Source organism: Desmodus rotundus, chromosome 6, assembly GCF_022682495.2.
Source record: "Desmodus rotundus isolate HL8 chromosome 6, HLdesRot8A.1, whole genome shotgun sequence".
In the NCBI taxonomy this organism is placed as follows: Eukaryota; Metazoa; Chordata; class Mammalia; order Chiroptera; family Phyllostomidae; genus Desmodus; species Desmodus rotundus.
In genome coordinates, this window is record NC_071392.1 from 152313237 (window position 1) to 152334188 (window position 20952).

General features: G+C 55.0%; 1 protein-coding gene across 1 annotated transcript in view; it reads right to left on the minus strand.

The window, feature by feature from the left end:
* Positions 1-933: 933 nt before the first annotated feature.
* Positions 934-20952, minus strand: part of SLIT3 (slit guidance ligand 3) — a 509645-nt gene continuing 489626 nt past the window's right edge. The window contains exons 26-33 of the mRNA XM_053927422.1: positions 19816-19940; positions 14317-14414; positions 6888-7027; positions 4885-4978; positions 4165-4302; positions 2462-2702; positions 1503-1633; positions 934-1006 (exon numbers count right to left, since the gene is read on the minus strand). Of these exons, the coding sequence (XP_053783397.1) occupies positions 934-1006; positions 1503-1633; positions 2462-2702; positions 4165-4302; positions 4885-4978; positions 6888-7027; positions 14317-14414; positions 19816-19940 (1040 nt within the window). The remainder of the gene's footprint in view (positions 1007-1502; positions 1634-2461; positions 2703-4164; positions 4303-4884; positions 4979-6887; positions 7028-14316; positions 14415-19815; positions 19941-20952) is intronic.

The following is a 20952-nucleotide window of genomic DNA, read 5'->3' on the forward strand; positions in this document are numbered from 1 at the left end:
AACCCAAGCCCCTGAGCCACAGGACCCGAGGCCCCTGTGGGAAGAATAGTCCTTTCAGGGGCTGTCATGCGGGGCTGGATGCTGAATTGTGGCCACAAGGTGGCAACAGAGCGTCATGGGAACAGAGACCTAGGGGATTTTAGTCAACAGCGCAAGACCACAGCCAGCCCTGCAGTGTGCCCCTCCTAGACCAGGGTGTCTCTCCCCTTGTGCCCCAGCTCATGGGACAGCGGGTCTACTGGGAGCCTGATCTGGGTTCGGATGCCTGCTCTGCCCACTTTCCGCGCCTTTGGGGGGCAGGGCCAGGACTTCCTGTCCCTGTAGTCCCTGTCTCAGGAGTGGAGGTGCCTGCCTGGGCTTGTGGTGAGGACCAGATGAGACAGAGGCCTGGTTAGAGGGCGGGGCCGTGGTACTGAGCAGTTAAGACCCAGGGAGCGTGCACTGCGGCCAGGCAGAGCTCTCACGTGGTGTTTTAAAGTGGCCAGCATTTAAACTCGGAGGTATTTCACACAGAAAACCCGCATTTCTAGCCTCTCTTGAGATTGTATGTTCCCACATGGCAGCATCTGCTGGAGCTGATGCTCCAGCTCCCTTTGCACAAGGCCGGTACCCTGGAGGCCACCACAGTCCCCACCTGTCCCTACTGGTTCCCAGCCCACCTTCCCTGAGACTGTCACCTTCCTCAGTCCTTTGGCCTTATGGGTAGGAAATAATGAGTTAACACCTAAAGTCCCTCCGACCAGCCTGGGGACTGAGGCCCCGTGCTGTCTGTCCCCATCCTGGGGCAGGGAGGGGCTCAGGGGGACTCGTCCGTGTGTTTGCCCAGGGCCCCCTTTCCTCCCGTGGGGGCAGGTGAATAATCAGGTGCCTGCCCAAAAGAGGCCATGGAGGCCAACAGAGGGAACCAGCATGTCTGTGACCTCACGGGCATCGCTAAGCTGAAGATAAACTTGGAAAGCGAGCAGACTTGAAGCTGACGTGTGCTGAGCCACGGTCCGCCAACAGACTGACAGTGTGAGCCGGGGGGGGGGGGGGGGGGGGGGGGGGGGGGGGGGGGGGGAGGTGGGCAGGGCTGTGTTTAGGGAGCCCTGTCCTTCAGGGCGGCTTGGAAGTCACTTTAAGGAGCAGCCCCACCCCCGCAGAGCTCTGGAATGTCTTCCCTCGAGTTGCATGCTAGTCTGCCCCTGTTTTCTTTCTTAAACTAATAAAAGATTAGGATGACATTTTGAAAAGGGCATCTCATTAAGCAGCCTCGTCCCCATTGGAGCACCGGCTCCCACGGAAGCCAGCTGGCCATTTATCTTGTGGTAATGAGGTGTCATCTCCTGCCCCTTCCTGCAGCACCCCTTCCTGCCTCCGCGCCCCCTCCCAGAGGAAGAGTGTGTATGTGGGGGGCGGTGAGAAGAGGCATCAGAGTCCCCCCCACCCCACCGGCAGCCTCTTGCGGGCTGCCTATAGGAGGGCAGGCACGGCTGTGCGGCCGGCGGACTGTGCGGCCTCACCTGTACACAGTGGTGGGTGGGGAGCTCAGGCTGTCGTAGACGAGCCGCACGTGGCCCTGGTACAGCTCCAGCGCCAGCGGGTCGTTGTCGCCCTTGTAGAGCAGGATGCCGTTGTCCTTGTCCGTGGCCACCTGGGGAGAGGGACGTAGGTGAGGGCTCCCCGGAGGCCGCCCCTGCCCGTCCCCCCTCACAGAGACTTCTTCCAGGTGGCATCTCCTGAAGGACCTCAGCTCTCCTGCTCAGAGTCCTCCCGGTCCGGGCTATCAATTCCTGGAAGGCAGGCCTGGCCTCACGCTCCAGCAAATGTGATCTAGCGACTCGGTTGAGCGACTCGGTTCAGCAGACGTTTACTGAGCAGCCACCACGTTATGCTTGTCCCTCCCTCCCTCCCTCCCTGCCAGGAGCCCTGAGCTCTAGTCTAGCTCCTCCACTGACGACGGGGTGATCGCACCCAAGGCCCTACCCCTCTCAGCCTCAGTCTCTGGATAAAGTGCGATAATAATTATAAACTAAATGCTAAGTATTACCATTTAATTCAGTTTATCATGAGCCAGGCTAAGCACTGTGCTGAGAGCCATCCGGGGAGTGTTTAAAACACCAGTGTCTGCGCTTCACCCCAGACCAATTACCCATGCGTCTCTGGGTGGGGTGCAGGCAAAGACAGCGTGAGGCATTCCCTGCTGATTCCCATGCGATGCCCAGGCTGAGGAGCACTGGCTCCGGAGCTGCTGCCCAGGGAAACCCGTCTGCGGGCCTTCTGCGGGGCTGGGTTCTCTGACTAGTCTGAAGTGGAGGCTGCCTTCACCACGAGAGTGGGTGAGCAGTTGTCTAGGGCTCCTGGACAGCGCACGCCCAGATGCCCTAAAGCTGAGTGTCATCCTGGACGATGCTACAGGGGAGGGCGCTGCCCTCCAGCAAGCAGAGCTGGGGTCCTTCCAGGGCCAGAGGGCGGGGCTCACCTGCAGGGAGATGTTGGCCTGGGGCCGGACCTTGGCGGAGGCCAGTTCCACGTAGGAGTCCTTGCCCACGAAGTTGACGGTGATGAGCTTCTCGCAGCGTGGGCCGGCAAAGCCGGGTGGGCAGCGGCAGGTGGGCTCCTGCTGCACCACGATACACTGGGCGCCATTCTGGCACTCGTACTGGTCACAGGGGCTGGTCTGCAGCAGGACCATGGGCGGGGGTTGCTCGCAGAAGGGCCCGCTGGGAGGTGGGGGGAGGAGGCAGTTAGCCAAAGAGCTGCCAGCAGAGACACAGGAGTGAGGTGGGAGCAGGCCTGGGCCCTGCCCAGCCATGGACCGAGGCAGGTCTTTCTCCTTCTCTAAGCTCCGGCCCTCGTGCTTTTAAAACAATGGGGCTGGATTAGAATGCAGGTCCGCACGTGGCAGTGCCATCAGAGTCACAGGGAGGAATCCGCTGCAAGTGCATGTTCCCATCCACCCACAGGACGCACAGCACCTGGTGTGGCCACACAGGCGGGTCCTCTTCGACGTTAAAGGGAGGGAATCCAGACACAGGTGACGGCCCGGATGAGCCTGGGGACACTGTGCTAAGTGAAATAAGCCAGTCACAACAGACAAATACGACGTGATTCCCACGTAAGGAGGTCCCTAGAGTGCTCTCGTCTGTAAGGACGGAAAGCGCAATGGTGGCACCCGGGGGCTGGGGGGAGAGGAGGAGGAGGAGTCAGCATGTAATGGGGTTTCTGTTCTGCAGGGTGAAAGGTTCTGCAGGCGGTGGTGGGGATGGTTCCCCTATGTCGGGGACGGACTTCCTGCCTCTGAGCCACACACTTACAAGGGTTAATTAAGATGGGAAATTTCATGTCACGTGTATTTTACCATGATTTTAACATGTCATGAAAAGTAAGGATGCCCAGCCCCTTCGCCCCCTCTCCGCTCTCAGTTACAGCTCTGAGGTGGAGCTCAGGAACCTCTTCCCTTCCACAAGCCTCTGGTGCAGGCGGTCCCAGCTGGGCTTTGGGACCACTGGCCTGCAGAACGTCTGCTTCCGCCCAGGCTCCCGGTCCCCAGGCTCGTCTGTGTAGCTGGGTTTGAGCCATCCAATGAGCACTGCTGCACACAGAACTATTCCCCCATCTTACCCTCTGTAGGGTGGTGCCTGCCTGCCCTCCAGTCACCCCGTGCCCTTCCCATCCCAGCAGTGCAGGTGCTGGGCTGGAGCCCAGGCCTCACCTTCCACAGGCATCTCCTGACCATAGCCCAGCCACAGCCTCCCATCTCCCCATTCTTGTCTGGCATCCCTGGCTCCAGTGACCGACCCCAAGCCCTGCTATTTGCCTCTGTGTTTCTGCCACGGGGCACCACACTGGCTTTGTTCTGCAGCCTAGAAAGCAGATTCCTGCCAGCGTGGCTCCCCCGACCCTGCCAGCTGGGCTCCCAGGCAGTGACACCTTCCATCAGATGGAATCACGCCCAAGCTTGACAAACCTCTGGTCCAACTTCCATGCTGAGTTGGCCTGGGTAGCTTTGCTCCCCATCGGCACAGCAGGGTTAGCAACACCTGCTTGGGGACCTGGAAGGGCCGAGGAAAGTGTGGGGTATCAAGTGCCATGGAGACCCCAGGCTAGGGCTGCCCAGCTCCGGGGCTGGGTCTGCCTGATATAGGCCCTGGCTGGGTCCTCCCTGAGGGGCCCCCACCATACCTGAAGCCCTGGGGGCAGGTGCATGTGTAGCCGTTGACCGCGTCCACGCACGGGGCCCCGTGGCGGCAGCTGTGGGCAGAGCAGTCATCGACGTCCACCTCGCAGAGCTTCCCGCTGTAGCCGGGGAGACACTCGCACCTGGAACACAGCGGAGCTGGGCTGTCCCCACCGCCCCTCAGCTCCCAGGTGGCCTCTTGTCCGGCTCCTCCCTCACAGGCTCTGCGAAGCCTGGCCCCCTGGGCAGGGTCACTGGCCTCCACAGCCTCTGCACGTCCACAGCCCCTGCACGTCCACCCCCGAGAGCCTGCTTCACGTGGGGCATCTTGCTCTCAGGAGCCTGGCTGAGAGGCACAGGCTGGAATCCCAGATCTGGGCTTGCATCTACACTTCCTGCACAGACGGACGTAGGCTTAGTCCTTGCTTTGTGCTGGCACTGTATGGAGCTCTTTCACTGAGTGCTCCTGGGGGGCTCCTGCACCCTGCATGAGGGCTCCTCCACTGTGGGGGAGACCTGGGCTCCGAGAGAGCTGACATGGCTTCCCCACAGCGGCATTGCTCTACTCTACTCGCTGTGGAAAGGAGGCTATGCAGAGGGAGCGGGAGAGGAGGGATGGGGGGAGGACAGGGTGAGAGGGAGGGAGCCCCAGAGCCTCTGCTGCAAACCCAGCCTGTTGGCAGAGTCCTCGGGACCCTGTTCCGGGGCATGAGGTTGGGCCCTACCTGAACCCTTTGTCCAGCGAGACGCACTTGGCCTCATGTTGACAGAGGTTCAGCCCAGGCACACAGTGGTCGACCACCTCGTCGCACAGCTCACCTGTGGGGGCGGGCAGAGAACTCAGGCATCAGTTGGCTGTGGATGTGAGGAGCCCTGAATTCAGTCTCTTGGAGTTTCCCTTCTCCTCTATCTCTGCCTCGATCTCCCCATCAGTGGCAATGGGGAGATTCCAGGGTCTCTCCTGGGACTGTCCCAGCCGCATCATACGGCCATTTAACCTGATGACTCAGAGGCTGCTGAAACCACTGGATGCCAGGCCCTGACCTGAGCGGTGCTTATTTATTTGTGTCTCACCCCACTCTGCTGACCCAGCACCTCCTGTGTGGGAGGCACCGGGCCAGGGGCTGGGGACACGCAGTGCCTGTCCGTCCTGCCCCTGCCATGGCCTAGACCTACAAATTCGCAGGCAGGTACGGCATGGAGCTGGGAGCGGAACGAGTGACCTGTGAACGTGGGGGGAGCCCAGAGGCTGCCTGGAGGGGCGCACGTGGCTGGGCAGCGCCTCCGCCTGCTGCAGATGGGTCAGCCCCTCGGTTTTTCTCAGAGAAGAAACTACCACAGGCACTGGAAGTTCTGGCCTCTGGATCCATTTCCTTCGAAGTTCGCAGTGCCACGAAAAGCCGAGAGGGTCATAAGTACCCGGGATGGCCCTTGCCTATGAGCCCTGAAAAGCTCGGGCCACCCGAAAGTGTGTTTGGGAATGTGGGGGTGAGACGGGGAGGCCGGGGTGGGGCCCACGGCAGATGCCCCTCTGAGCTTTGGGTTGCCTCCTGTTCTGCCTGTCAGGCCCCGGGGAAGGAGGTCAGAGGGGAAAAGCAGCTGTGGGTGCTCCCTCAGAGGTGGGGGTGGGGGGTGGGGGTGGGGGTGGGGGCAGGCTGCCTGGGCTGGGGCTCCCAGGGAACAGGGCAGAGGCTGCTGGGAAGTGGGTGAGACATAGCCCCAGGGGCAGGGTCTGTTCTCTGCTGTGGTGGGGACACGCTGACCCCTCCCCTGACCATTTTTGGGCCAGCCTCTCCAGACCACAGAGGGCACTGTGCTGGTAATGGTGTTTGGGATGGGGTGGGAGGGACGCTCCGCGACCATGTCCCTTGGGCACTGCGGGGCAGAGGACATAAGTGGCTTCCTTCAAGCAGGGAGGTCAGAGCCTCTCCCTGCAGCGCGAGAGGGGTGCTGTCATTAAGGGCGGCGCTCCCCAAGCTCTTTTTTCCACATAGAGCCTTTTTCTGGAAGAATTTATGGAATTTATAGAATTCCAGTGAGCGGCCGGCCCCTTTAGGTCGCTCCTACAACAAAGTGGGCTGTGTTTGCACGACTTGGTTGCATTTCCCTTCACCTCTACTGGTACATTTAACTGTCCTCACCCGGGGCTGTTAACAGGAAGGACAGGTGTGGCGTGGGGCGGGGACAGTGGCCATCCTGGGGAGCGGTCTCCCCTGGAGGCCTGGGCTGCCAGGAGTCATGCTCTGCATCCCCCTTTCTGCTCAATGACGAGGCTGCTAATGGGAAGGAACTCTGTCTTGCTCGTTTTTGTGTCCCCAGCTCTGGACAGAGTGTCTGGAAAATGCAGATTGCCAGAGAAGGGTGACTGGACCTGAACAGAGCAGAATGGAATACAAGTGCCTCCCTGCTAGTCTCCAGCCCCTCTGGGTCTGCATGTTCCCAAAGTGGGGGACAGCCACCAGCTAAATGAACAGGCAGCTGAAAGGGCCCTGGGTACCTGCTCCAAAGTGGGAAGGAGCTAGTGGATTGTTGGGGTGGAAGGGGGAGGGGTGGACAAAGGGGGCCTTTGGGAAGCCCCTGTGGGGTTTTGGGAATTCAAGCCTCTGTCTGTGGAGGGAAGGAGGCGGGGTCCCTGGAAAAAGCTAAGGAAATGGTGTTATTTAGTGCACGCCTCCCCCCCCCCCCCCCGCCCTGCACGCAGCACACTGACGCCCACTCCGGGCCTCACCTGTGTAGTTCGGTGGGCAGACGCACACGTAGTTGTTGACCCCATCCACGCAGGTGGCGTTGTTCTCGCAGTCGTTGTCCTCACAATCGTCTGGGTTGGTCTCACACCGCTGCCCCTCAAAGCCCAGGGGGCAGGAGCAGCTTTGGGGAGGGAGAGAGTAGGGGGAGGGGAGCCAGGGGTCAGGGAGTGGAGTGGGTTGAGTGGCAGAGAAGAAGGTTGGGGGTGTGTACTTAGTCAGGTTTCTCTCTGGATGGAGGTCCAAGGCAGCACTTTGGGCACATGAGGTCTTGGGGTCCTGAGCAGGAAGACCCTCAGGAGTGAAAGAGGTCATTTCATTGAGCCCCCTGTTTCCAGGAAATAGTTAACCTCCCCTGGCCCTGGCTGGCTGCCTCTCCCTGGGGGCGATTCCCACTACACTGCCTCCTTCGCCATTCCTCCAGGTGGAAGTGTTTTCCTGGATATAATCCACATCTTCCGGCTGTCTGCTAGACCTCTCTTCCCAGGGCTCAGGTGTGGACAGTCTCTTTGGTAGACAAAGAAATTACAGCAACCATCCCCCTCTGAGGGACTTTCTGTGGGAGAACAGCTGTGTGTCTTTAGAGCAGGGCTGAGACCAGGCTCCACACTCACTCACTCACTCACTCACTCACTCATCTGGGAGTGAGTTCCACCTCTGCCACTTCCCAGCAATTTGACCTTGGGAAATTTACTTAAATTACAAGACTCAGTCTCCTCATCTGTTGACTGGGGTAACATTATTTACTCCCAGGGTGGTTGTGGGGATAGAAGGGGACTATGTAAGTAAAGAGCTTAGAAGGATGCATAGCATATAGACAGTGCTCAGATGGTGTTAGCTAGCTTTAGTCCCAGAAAGGGAAACCCCGCCTTCTTCGCCTTTCCTCAGGGAACCATTTTTCCATAAGTTCCTGGTACTTCTGAGCCCTCTCCAGCGTCTGGTGGATAAGGGGATGGGCTGGGGGGGTCCCCTCTCTTGCCAACCTCAAGGCTTTCTGGTGAGCTTGGCGTAAAACAGCATCAATCACACACACACAAAAAAAGCCCCGAATGAAAGAACAGGAGAAATCCCTCCCAAAAGAACTAAATGAAATAGAGGCAAGCGATCTACCAGACACAGAGTTCAAAACACTGGTTAAAAGGGTACTCAAGGAATTTGGGGAGAGAATAGATGAACTCAGTGAGAACTTAAACAAAGAGAGAGTAAATATAAGAAAGGACATAGAAACCACACAAAAGAACTGTTAAGAAATGAAGAATACAGTATATGAAATAAAGAATACACTAGAAGGAATCAAAAGCAGGCTATATGAAGCAGAGAATCGAATCAACTATTTGGAAGACAAAGTAGCAGAAAACACCCAATCAGACTAGCAAAAAGAAAAAAGAATTTAAAAAAATGAAGATAGTTTAAGGGCTCTCTGGGACAACACCCACATCGTAGGGGTGCCAGAAGAAGAAGAGAGAGCAAGGAATTGAGAACTTACTGTATTTTGCCATGTATAATGCACACTATTTTGCCCAAATTTTTGAGGGAAAAATAAGGATGTGCATTATTCATGGGTATAATGACTACATACCATCAGTAAAACAACGGGTATAATAATCCTGTGCGTAACATGCACAAAAATGTGGGTGCGCGTTATACATGGCAAAATACGGTATTTGAAGAAATAGTGACTGAAAACTTACCTAAACTGGTGAAGGGAAAAGACATACACACCCAGGAAGCTCAGAGAGTCCCAAACAAGATGAACCCAAAGAGGACCACACCAAGACACATCATAATTAAAATGGCAAAAGCTAAAGTCAAAGAGAGAACCTTAAAAACAGCAATAGTTACCCACAAGGGAGCTCCTCGGAGACTGTCGGCTGATTTCACAACAGAAACATTTCAGACCAGAAGGGATTGGCACAAAATATTCAAAGTGATGAAAAGCAAGGACCTACAACCAAGACTCTACCCAGAAAGGCTATCATATAAAACTGAAGGAGAACTAAAGAGCTTCCCAGACAAGAAAAAGCTAAAAGAGTTCATTATCACCAAACCAGTACCACAAGAAATGTTAAAGGGACTTCTTTAAGAAGAAGAAAGAAAAAAAAGAGAGAGAGAAACATAGTTATAAAGAATACAATGGTACATGCTTATCAATAATCAACTTAAATGTAAATGGATTAAATGCTCAAATCAAAATACACAGGGTGGCTGAATGGACACTAAGGCCCATGTATATGCCGTCTGCAACAGACCCGCCTCGGAATGAAAGACCCACAGACTGAACGTGAAGGGATAGAGAAGGGTAATCCACGCAAGTGGGACCCACCACCAAAAGCTGGGGGTAGTTACATCTGGCACTTACATCTGACAAAAATACACTTTAAAAAGGTGTAATAAGAGACAAAGAAGCACACTACATAATGAAAAAGGGATCAATCCAACAAGAGGATACAACCCTTGTAAACATTTATGCACCCGACACAGGAGCCCCTAAATATGCACAGCCAATCTTCATGGACATAAAGGGGGGGATCGACAGTAACACAGTCACAGTGGGAGATTTTAATGCCCCACTGACACCAATGGGCAGATCGCCCAGGCCTCCCTCCCCCCAAAAAAATAGAGAGACAGAGAAAGAGAGAGAGAGAGAGAGACAGGGAGAGAGACAGGGAGAGAGAGAACTCCAAAGATTCTACCAAAAAACTACTGGAAAGGATAAATGAATGCAGTAAAGTATCAGGATACAAAATGAATATCCAGAAATTGGTTGCGTTTTTATATACCAATAGTGAATTGTCAGAAAGAGAAACTAGGAAAACAATCCCATTTACAATTGCATCAAAACCCCCCCAAATACCTAGGAATACATTTAACCAAGGAGGTAAAAGACCTGTACTCAAAAAATTATAAGACATTGAAGAAATAAATTGAATATAAAAGTAAATGGAAGTATATGCCATGTTCATGGATAGGAAGAATTAACACCAATACAATGTCCATACTATCCAAAGCAATCTATAGATTCAATGCAATTCCTATCAAAATACCAATGGCATATTTCACAAGACTAGAATAATCCAAAAATTTATATGGAACCACAAAAACCCTGAATGGTCACAGCAATCTTGAGAAAGAAGAACAAAGTAGGAGGTATCACACTACCTGGTATCAAACTACACTACAAGGCCGTAGTAATCACAGCAGCATGGCTGTTGCATTGAGACAGACACATAGATCAATGGAACAGCTCAGACAGCCCAGAAATAAACCCCGGCCTAAATGGTCAGTTAGTATTGGACAAAGAAGGCAAGCACAGACAATGGGGTAAAGACAGTCTCTTCAATAAATGGCACTGGGAAAATTGGACAGATACATACAAAAAAAGAAAGAAAACTAGACCACCTTCTTATACTGTATACAAGAATAACTCAAAATAGAAGGAAGCACAGGCAATACGATTTTGGATACTTCCCTTAGCAACATTTTCTTTGATCTCCTTGAGCAAGGAAAACAAAAGAAAAGAACAAATGGGACATCAAACTAAAAAGTTTTTGTACAGCAAGGGAGGCCATAAAGAAAAAATACAACCTACTCAAGAGCAGAAGGTAATTCACCAAAGATACATCTGATAAGGGGTTGGTATCCAAACTTTATAAAGAACTCATACAAGTCAACACCAAAACCCAGACAATCCAAATAAAAAAAATGCAGAGGACCTGAATAGACACTCCTCCAGAGAGGACATACAGGTGGCCAACAGACATATGAAGAGATGCTCTATGTCACCAGTCATCAGATAAATGCAAACTAAAACCACAGGGAGATGTCACCTCACACCCGTCAGAACGGTCACCATCAATACGTCCACAAACAAGTGCTGGCGAGGACGTGGAGAAAAGGGAGCCCCCGTGCACTGTTGGTGGGGAGGCAGACTGGTGCAGCCGCTACAGAAAGCAGTATGAAGCGTCCTCAAAACATTAAAAATGGAACTGCTATGATTCAGTGATTCCATTTCTGGGAATATATCCAAGGAGACCGATAGCACTAACTCAACTGAATACATGCACCCCTATTTCACTGCAGCATAACTCACAGTAGCCAAGACGTGGAGGCCACCCATGTGCCCATCAACAGAGGAGCAGATGGAAAAGAGGCGGCACGCACGCACAGAGGAATATTTGCATGGCTGTAATAAAAAGAACGAAACCTTACCACTCATGACAACATGGATGGGCCAAGAGGATATTATTCTAAGTGAAATAAGTCAGTCGGAGAAAGACAAATACCAAATGATCGCACTTACATGTGGAATCTAAAGGACAAAATAAGTGCACAAACAACACAGAAACAGACTCACAGATGCACATGGATGGTTGCCGGAAGGGAGGGCTTGGAGGACTGGGTGACAAAGGACTGAGAAGGACAAACTGGTAGTTACCCAACAGTCAAATGGACGTAAAGTAGGGCCTGGAGAATTTGTCAGCACTATTGTAATAACTGTACGGTGCCAGGCGGGGACTGGAAATACTGGGGGCGGGATACTTGTAAAGTGTGTGATTGTCTAACCACTATGCTGTGCACGGGAAGCCAATGCGAAATAGTATGGACTGTAGAACACTCTTTTTTCTGTTAGGGACTCTGGGCGTTCATGAAAGAGGCTATTTCTTCAGAGCAGACAGGAGGTAGGTTTTCAAAGGTCTGAAAGCGTTGCGTTGTCTGTTTTCCTCGACTTCCTCTGGCCGTCTGCTGGGCCTTGGGATTGCGCGGAAGTGGAGCGTGGTGGCCGGTCGAGGGACTGGGGCTGCTCATAGAGTGGGCAGAGGGTGGGAAGGAGGCTAACGTGTCCCCTGCCCACCCTGGAAACCTTGCAGGGGATGTCAAGGTCAGCTGTGAGGACGTAGGGCAGTCACGTCTCCCTGGCCTTGGTCTCCTGTCCAGCCAGCTCTGCCAGCCTTTGCTCTTTTTGTGAGCAGACAACGCACCACGATGGAAGAAGCATCTCTACGAAGAGGTACGGATGCTTCTAGAATTCCGACTTGTAAAGGTGTAGGGGGCTGGACTGTGTCCCCTCAAGAAGATAATGTTGAAGTCTGAACTCCAAGTTCCTCAGAATGTGACCTCACTATTTGGCAACAGGGTCATCGCAGACGTAGTTGGTTATTTAAGGTGAGGTTATACCAGGGTAACACAAGTCCTCAATCCAATGGGACAGCTGACCCTCTAAGATGATGACGGTCAGGTGAAGGCAGAGGTTGGAGTGACGCAGCTGCGAGCCAAAGAATGTCAGAGACTGCTGGCAGCCACCTGAGGCTGGAAGAGGGACCTTCCCTTAAGTGTTTCATAGGGACCCGAGCCCTGCTGACACCTTGACTTTGGACTTCCAGCTTCCACAACTGTGAGAGTGTACTTGTTCCAAGCCACCAGCCTGTGGTGCTTGTTGGGGCCGCCCTGGGGACCGCCACAGGTGGGTAGAAGGGAACAAAGCAAAGCCTCCCAGACAAGGGTCCCTCCCTTTGCCAACCTATCAGGTTGGCCTGTGGGGGCGGCTCCTCCCTCTTGCTGACTCCCACCCCTCAGTGGGGTGGGCAGAGCACGGCTTTCGCCCTGGGGGTGTGTTTCCTGGTGGGGGCCTAGGGAACACCCCCACTGTGAGACCCATGTGGTTTCCCTGACCCTGCTCTCAGCGAGAGGCTGGGGTGGTTTGGCCTGCTCCAGGCAGGAAAACAAACTCTGCTTTGATTTTCTCTTAAGAGTCACAGTTTGACGGGGCTGGCTTGGCAGGTGGACAACTGGGTGGGCTGGGCGCCCTGGGGAGGAGAACCTGGAGCCCAGAACCTGATTTCCTTCCCAGACCACACAGCAGCCCTGGCCAGGGAGCCTCTGAAAATTAATTATTTGCAGCCCAAGCTCTGAGATGTCTGCACACAGCTGGGCACCGGGTCCCTTCCTTTACCACATAACCCACAGGCTCACTGGGGGGCCAAAGGAGCCAGTTCCTGCTGGTCTCCCTCTGCCAGGGAGGGCCCTGGGCTGGAAAACCAAGCATCTGAGAGCAGCTTGGGGCATGGGAGAGGCAGGGAGCAGGAAGGTGCCCTGGGTTTGGCAGGGGTCCAGAAGGCCCACTCCTAGGATAGGGATGAGGAAAACTTAAATGGCCTGTACCCCTTTTCTCCTTCTTTCCTCTAATTCTTTCTTTCTTTTTATGTTAAAGATTTTATTTATTTACTTTTAGAGAGAGGGGAAGGGAGGGAGAAAGGGGGGAGAAGAGAGGGAGAGAAATGTCAATGTGTGAGAGCCTTGCTCACCCCCAAGTAGGGACTTGGCCTGCAACCCAGGCATGTGCCCTGACTGGGAATCGAACCGGTGACCTCTCAGTTCACAGGCTGGCACTCAATCCACTGAGCCACACCAGCCAGGGCGCCTCCCTTTCTTTCCTCCCTTTCATTCTTCCCTTTCTTTACTCTCTCCCTTCTTTTCTGAATTATAGTTGGCATTCAGTATTATATTGATTTCAGGTATACAGCATAGTGATGTGACATTTATGTACAAAGTGACCACACTAAGTCCAGCGACCACCATCAACATTACCAGGATATTACTGCGTGTATCCCCCTCCCCTTTCTCTCCCAGCCCTCCTCCCCTTCCCCTCTGGCAACCATCAGTTTGCTCTTTGTTTCTATGACCTAGTTTTTGTTTTATTTGTTCATTTTTGATTTTAAAGAACTCCACACATGGAATCATAGGTATTATCTTTTTCTGTCTGACATATTTCACTCACCACAGTAGCCTCTAGGTCTGTCCATGGTGTTGCAAATTGTAGGACTTCTTTCTTTTTTATTGCTAGCGTTCCACTGTATATATACATCACCCCTTCTCATCCCATTCATCTACCCCTTTCTTCCCGAGCTCTTAGTGCAGGGACAAAAGGGGTGCAGTAGAAAGACTCAGGAACGAGTGTCAGGGTATGTGCCTCAGTTTCCTCACCTGTTACATGGGGACAGTACCTACCGGTGCCAGATAGGGTCACTGGGAGGGTTTAAAGGAGATCATACACGACTAGCTAGTACCTGGCACATAGGACCAGGTAATCAGTGTCACTTCCTATTAATGTCTTCTTTACGACCCAGGCCGCGGGGTCTCTGAGCCACCGCCCCCTCCTTCCCTGACTTCAGTCAGCAACTGCAGCCCCGAGAGCTCCTGGCTGCAGAGACAGACTACCCGGATTTGAGTCCCGCCCCAACGCTTACTACCTGTGCAACTGCGGGCAAAGGGTTCATCCCTGGGGTGCCTCCACTTCCTGCCCTGCACAGGGGGACAGTCTAGGAGGAGCCTGGAAGGAGCCCTAGTGAACAGCTGAGCCTCTTCAGCCCGCCCCCGAAGCCCTGGGGGAGGGAGAGCCCAAGGGCCAGCGGTTACCTGAACCCATCCTTGTGGCTCTCGCTCAGGTGGCAGGTGCCTCCATGCTGACAGGGGTTCTGGATGCAGGTGTTGATGGGCGTGGTGCAGTCTTTGCCCTGAGCGGAAGAGGAAGAAGCACCCAGGCAGGGAGGTGGTCAGGGGCTGCCAGGACCCAGGACCCTCGGGAGTTCCCAGTGCCTCTGGGATGAGGCTGGGGAGATGGCGGGAGGCCCTGGGACAAGCCTGCAGTGTGACTTGGAGACAGGCACCCGTAGTGAGAAGCGGAGGAATGCGGGGAGTTCAGGAGTCTGGGCTCCCAGAATTCATGCTGTTCCCTCTATTCCACACCACAGGGCAAGAGCACAGGCTTGGGTACAGGACACCTGGCCTCACCTCTTCCTGGTTGGCTGACTTGCCCTTGTACAAGCCTTTTAACCTCTGTAAGCCTGGCTCATAGTGTTGTTACGAGAATTAAACTAGACCTTTCCTGTAAGAAAGTGCTTAACATTATGGAACACTTCTAGCACAGAGTAGAGACGCTACACATGCTCAGAGATGTTATTGTTAGCAGCCTCACTGAGGCTTAAATATAGCCCACTAGTTGGGCATGGCCAAGAGACCTCGACCTCATTAGGTGACACGCCCCCCTCCCCTGAGATTTATCTTTGATTGGTCTGGATGCACCAATACCAGGTGTTGGTATTTATGCTCAAGTCCTGCAGGTGATTCTAATGTTAGGCCAGCTTCAGAAGCCCTGTGTGAGAGAGTTTGGGGTGGGGGGATTCTTTGGAGCAGGCTCCTCCGAAGGGGACGTTTGAGCTGGGAAAGAGCCAACCGTGCAGTAGAAGGGACAGCGAGGATGCGGGCCCTGAGGAGGGGGCCAAGCAGGCTGCGGCACAGACCCCAGCATCCCAGGGAGCGGCCCAAAGCTTGGCCCCCGGGGTTCCAGCTTCTCCCCTGTCCCCCAGGGACCAGTGCCATGCCCCAGTCCTGGCAAACTACACCTGGGAGGACCTATGGGCCCCAGAGAGGCCTCTGCAGTGTTGTTTCTGGGCCGTGGGCCCTCCCACCCCGGGAGCTCTTCCACTGCCACACCACCTGCTCACCATCTGCCTGAGAAAAATCCTCTTTCCCTCTGCTGCCGCCAGGGCCTCTGACAGAGCGCACTGGGCTTCCTGGTGGGGTGTCGCTGCCAACTGGGCTCAGGACTATGCTGTGGACTGCCTGCTTCCTACTGTCTCAGCAGCCCAGTGCTGTCTGCCCCTGCCCCCCACCCCCCGCCCTGCCCCGTCGCATTTAAAGGGCCAGTCAGGGGTTTCTGGGAGGGGTGGGGACTGGAGGTGGGGTGGGGGACCTGGGTTTACCCTAAACCAGACAACACGGGAACGCTTCTGGGAAGTGCCAGCGGGGTGGAAACGACAGTCCTCATTCTCACTCAGGTGTACTGAGCACAGTTTCCACCCCGGGCCTCGTGCCCAGGGTTTTATCATCACAGTCACACGTGGCATGCACAACAACCTGCAGGCGAGTGCGACTGTCACGACCCCTACTTTCCCAGACCGGGGAGGCCGACTCAGAGAGTGAAAGGACGTGTCCGAGATCGCCGGGAGCGGACATCCAGTCCCAAGCCCCCACTGGGCACCTCTTCCTTCCCTGCTCGGGCTCGGGCTCTGGAGTCAGGCAGAGCGGGGAGCTCGTTCCAGTCCAGCCGCCGTGTGCCTCGAGGAATGACTAGTGCTGAGTCCTGTTTTCGTCACCTATAAGGGGGGACTGATTATAGGCACCCTGTGCACTTGACAGATGATTAGAAATCGCACGTGTGTCAGGCACCTGGCGTGTCATGGCCACTCCATAAGTAAGAGCCACTCTGATGACGACACGACGATGATGATGACGACGATGATGATGATGATGATTGGGGTCAGAGGCAGGGCTGACTGTGGGTGATTAAAAGACTGCAGGTCTCTGGTGGGTGCTGATTAGCTCGTGTGTGTGTGTGTGTGTATGTGTGTGAGAGAATGAATAGGCCATGAAGGTCCGGACTGGAGAACCCTGAGCAGCCACAGTAGGGACTCCCTAGCCCCTGTTTGGGCCAGCCAGCCTTGATGCTCCGGGAACTTTCAAGTACCAGGGACTCCAGGTGGGATCCTCCTCTGGGGATGGGGCCGGGCGCAGAAGTCCAGGAGGCGGAGCCTCGCACGTGAGGACAGGGCGGTCCAGCCTGGAGCGGGGGTTCCTGTCCTACATGTCCTTGGGAAACAATCGCCATTGCTGGTGCTTGGCTAACTAGCCTGGTTCAGCTGCCTTCAGCCTCACTTCGCTCCAGCCCACCAGCTCTGTGATGCTCCATCCACCCCACTCACCCCTGTGTGTGTGTGTGTGTGTGTGTGTGTGTGTGTGTGTGTGTGTGTGTGTGTGTGTGAAGGACATGGCTGGGCCCAGGACCAGCTTCTCCCACTGGAAACCCCTTTCGGAGATGGGGCCAGGGAGGGTGCTCTGAGACCATGCCATTCAAAGCGTGGTCCTCGGACCAGCCGCAGGCCCCCCCCACCCCCCGCCCTGGGAGCCTACTAAACACACACAAGCCTGGCCTGATACCAGGTCCGAACGAACCCAGGACCTGCATTTCAGTGAGACCCTCCGGTGACGCCTGTGCACAGGAAGGTGCGAGGGGTGTTGCTCTGAGACACTGAGCACATACGTGCACGAAGTTAAACCGGCTGAAAAAGAATCAGCCAAACTGAGTATCTCATTTCCCCATGCCGCGGAATGGTGGTAAAGTAATACCGCGTGTGAGGGCCTGCTGCATCCCGGCACAGGTGTGGTCACTGTAACCCTTGCAAGAGCTCTGCAGGTGAGTACGGTTATTCCCATTTGCAGGTGGGCGGGGCGGGGGGTGGGGATCGAGTGCAGTGGGTGGTGGGCACAGGCTTTCCGGCAGCAGAGAGCTGGGTTCTGGGTTGGCACCTGGCTCCCGGATGTGGGAGCCTGGGTAAGTTACTTGATTTTCTGAACCTCAGGTTCCTCATCTATCAAAAGAGGCTAATACGACTTATTTCAGAGGGTGATGATTAAGAGGTCTGCGTGCGATAATGTGCTTGCTGCTTCTCCGAGGCTGGCCCTGCCGTCCAGAGCAGCAGCTGCCAGGAAACAGGAAGCAGTGGCTGCTGGGCATTTTTTTTTTTTTTTTTTTGTAGCATTGTGTCTTCCCACAGCCACCCAGCCAGTCAATGGAAAAACTATGATATCTGGAAATAGATAAACGCCTGAACTGTGAGCTTGGCTTTGTGGGTGTCTGGTGGCTGTTGTCTCACCCGGAGCCACCTCAGTCACTGCTTGGGTGAGCTCCACGCCCAGAAGAAAGGCAGGCGGGGGCACAAGCCCAGGACGGGTGGCCATGGGACCCACAATGGAAAGAGCCCTTGGGTCCAACCTGCCGCATTTCACAGGTGAGGAGCCTGTGGCCAGGAGAGCGGGGCCGCTCAAGGTGGCACAGTCAGCTGGGAGCAGGCTCCAGGGCGCCCTGCTTGGCATCCTTCCCGACCCGCACCCTATTTTGCCCTGTCCTGGAAATTCAGACCCTCACCCCTGGCACTCACGGAGCTTGCCAATGGTCAGTGAATATAGAGGCTGAGAGCGTGGTTTCTGGAATTGGTCAGCTTGGAGCTTTGAATCCCAACTCCCTCACCTACTGTCCCCAGTTTTCTCAATGGTAGAATGGCGGTCACTTTAGGACCTGCCTCCCAGGGCTTTGATGAGGAGTGTGCAAGATAATGTGTGTGCCTTGTGTGATGCGCTGTCAGTGCATAGCAGGCACTTAAAAAAAATTCGGGCTGCTAATTTGGCTGTTGTCGTAGTCACCATTGTCACCACCACCGTCAGCATCATTACCATCATCATATTTGATCCCCGACCTGCCTGGCCCCAACAGCTTCCTAAAGGTCAAAACCTCGGTTCAAATTCACCTGAAATCTACAGGATGTTCAGAATCCAGCGAGCAAAGTGCAAACACGTGGCGCGCCCAGTAGAGGCCCCCTGGGGGTGCTCCTGCCCTGACGCTGAGGGCCAGGCCAGCTTCACAGTGTCCCAGGTGCGGCTGGAAGAAGCCTGCACCTTCAGACCTGGCTCCACCACTTTCAGACTCAGGCCAGTGTGAAAGAGAAGGAAGCAAGGCTCAGGATGCGAAGTGGTTCGTCTTCATTTTCAGACGACACCACCCACCTCTTAAGGTGATTATAAAAATTAGAGGAGGGAACCAGTGCACCAGGACCGGTTCGGTGCCTGGCCCACATCGATGCGACAACAGTAGCTACACACGTATGGGGTTGGGGGTTACAGTGGTGGATGTCACAGGTCTAGAGGGGCAGCTGGTGGTCTTTGACAATTCAGGTTGTCATAGACTGAGAATCCCTGGTGAAGCCAACAACTGCCACCTGTTACTGCACCTGGTGTTAGGGGCCAGTGTGCAAGGCTTAAGGTAAAAGGTAGCATGTGCCAGCTTATTGAGTGCTTCCTGCACACCAGGTACTGTCCACAGTTACTGCAGGTTTTATTCTCACAGCAAACCTGTGAGGCGGGCCCTAGTGTACCGATGGGGAGGTTCAGATGAAGCCGCTGGCAGCTGCCACACAGCTAGTGAGTGACAGAGGCCTCACTCCGTCACTCCACACCTGAGTTTTCTCCACTGAATTGATGCAAGGCAGTCTGAGGAATTGATGCCTGCTGAATGCCTGCTCTGCCCCTGCAGTAGTTGTCTGTGTGTGCGTGTTGTGTGTGCATGTGCATGTGTGTGTATGTGCCGGGGATGCATGGGTCTGCGACACCAGTGAGTGGGAGGCCCTGGGGGCGGCCGCAGGGGAAGGACTGGCTGGCTGGCTGGCTGGCTGGCTGGCTGGCTGGCTGGCTGGAGTCCCAGGGAATGCTTTGGCTCTGCTGTCCGGCCCGTAGGTGGCACTCTGACACTGTCGGCTGCAGGCACAGCTCCGCTGAGAACACCACCTGGGAGCCTGTTCCCCAGAGTGGGCCTGCCCCTCAGCTGGTCTCTGCACACACCAGTCCCCAGGGAGGCCGGCTCCCGCCCTCTCAGCCTGTGCCAGGGCTGCACACCCTTCGGGCACAGGCGGTCCTGAAACTCTCAGCTTGTCTAGTACAGGGGAATGGGTGCCCCAGGAGGCTGGACTCTGGGAGGGTCCCGGGGAAGAGCTTTGCTGACCCCAAGGAGGGAGCCTGAGGGGCCAGCTAACCAGGAAAACTTCCAGGGCAAAGGCAGGTCTCTGAAGTCATATAGTCCTGGGTCCTATCCTACCCCTTCTGCTTACAAGCTTGGAGACACAGAGTTAAGCCTTTTCAACAGCCCGAGGCCCAGTAGAATAGGAATATTACTGGCAAATGCCACGTTGGGTTCACCTGGGAAGTGGAGCCCTCCTTAGCTTGGCACAGGCCATTCCATGGCAGGGGAAGGGGGACCAGGCTGCCCTTGGAGGCACAGGGCCCCTCCTTGGGCTGCGAATGTCTTACCTTGTAGCCATAGGGGCAGGCACAGCGGTAGAGCTCCACAGGGTCCTGGCTGCATGTCCCGTTGTTCTTGCATGGGCTGGAGAGGCAGGCGTTGCACTTGGCCACAATGTTGATGTCCACTGGCCCTGCATCGCAAAACCACTGAGCGTTGGTGGCAGGTCCCCAAAAGGGCTGTCACCCTCCCTCCCCCGCAGCTCGGCCCCCTCCTCAGACAGCTGCCAGCCCCTCCCCATCTCCCTGCGCAGCGGGAGGCTGGCCCTCTCCAGCCAGTACATGCAGTCCAGCCAGAGTCCCCTGCATTCTGCCACTGTCCGGGGTGGGATTTGCGGTGGGACAGCTACAGAGGCATTCTGCAGTCAAATCAATTACTGTAATTAGCCTGATCCGATTTTGGTGCTAATCTGCAAACAATGTACTGTAATTAGAAACACCCTTGTGTATCTTTTTTTGTCCTGGAAGCTCTGGGCCTAGGCGGCGCCATGGGGACCTCACACTTCTCAGCTCCCCGCCCCCCCAACCCCGGCCCCGCCATGGACCAGTCTGTGCCAAGCGAAGGACACAGTGTCTGGGCCCAAGAGGTCCTGCTTGCAGAGCCCTTGCTGGCGGGGGAGTAAGAAACAGTCCCAGAGGACTGCAGGGGTGCTGACAGTGGACGGCGGACTGTGCTCACACTGTGCTCGGGGACACTCTGCATCCACGACAGCTCCACCTGCGTGCTGGTCTCATAAACAGGCCCCACTCAATGTTAGGACTCTTTGCTTTGTATTAAAGATTTCTATTTATTTATTTTTAGAGAGGGGGAAGGGAGGGGCGGAGGGAGGGAGAGAAATATCCATGTGTGGTTGCCTCTCACACGCCCCCTACTGGGGACCTGACCTGCAACCCAGGCATGTGCCCTGACTGGGAATTGAACCGGCGACCCTTTGGTTGGCAGGCCAGCGATCAATCCACTGAGTCACACCAGCCAGGGCTAATGTTAGGACTTTAAATGACCCTGAGACAACAGTCATCAATTTGGAGACTGGGCTAGGTTTGAGCCAGTGTGTGTGTGACCGTTTTTCAGCTGGGGGAACAGAACGGCCCGTTGAGAGGCTGTACCCAGGGCTCAACCCTGGCTTCACACTGGAACAGGGAGAC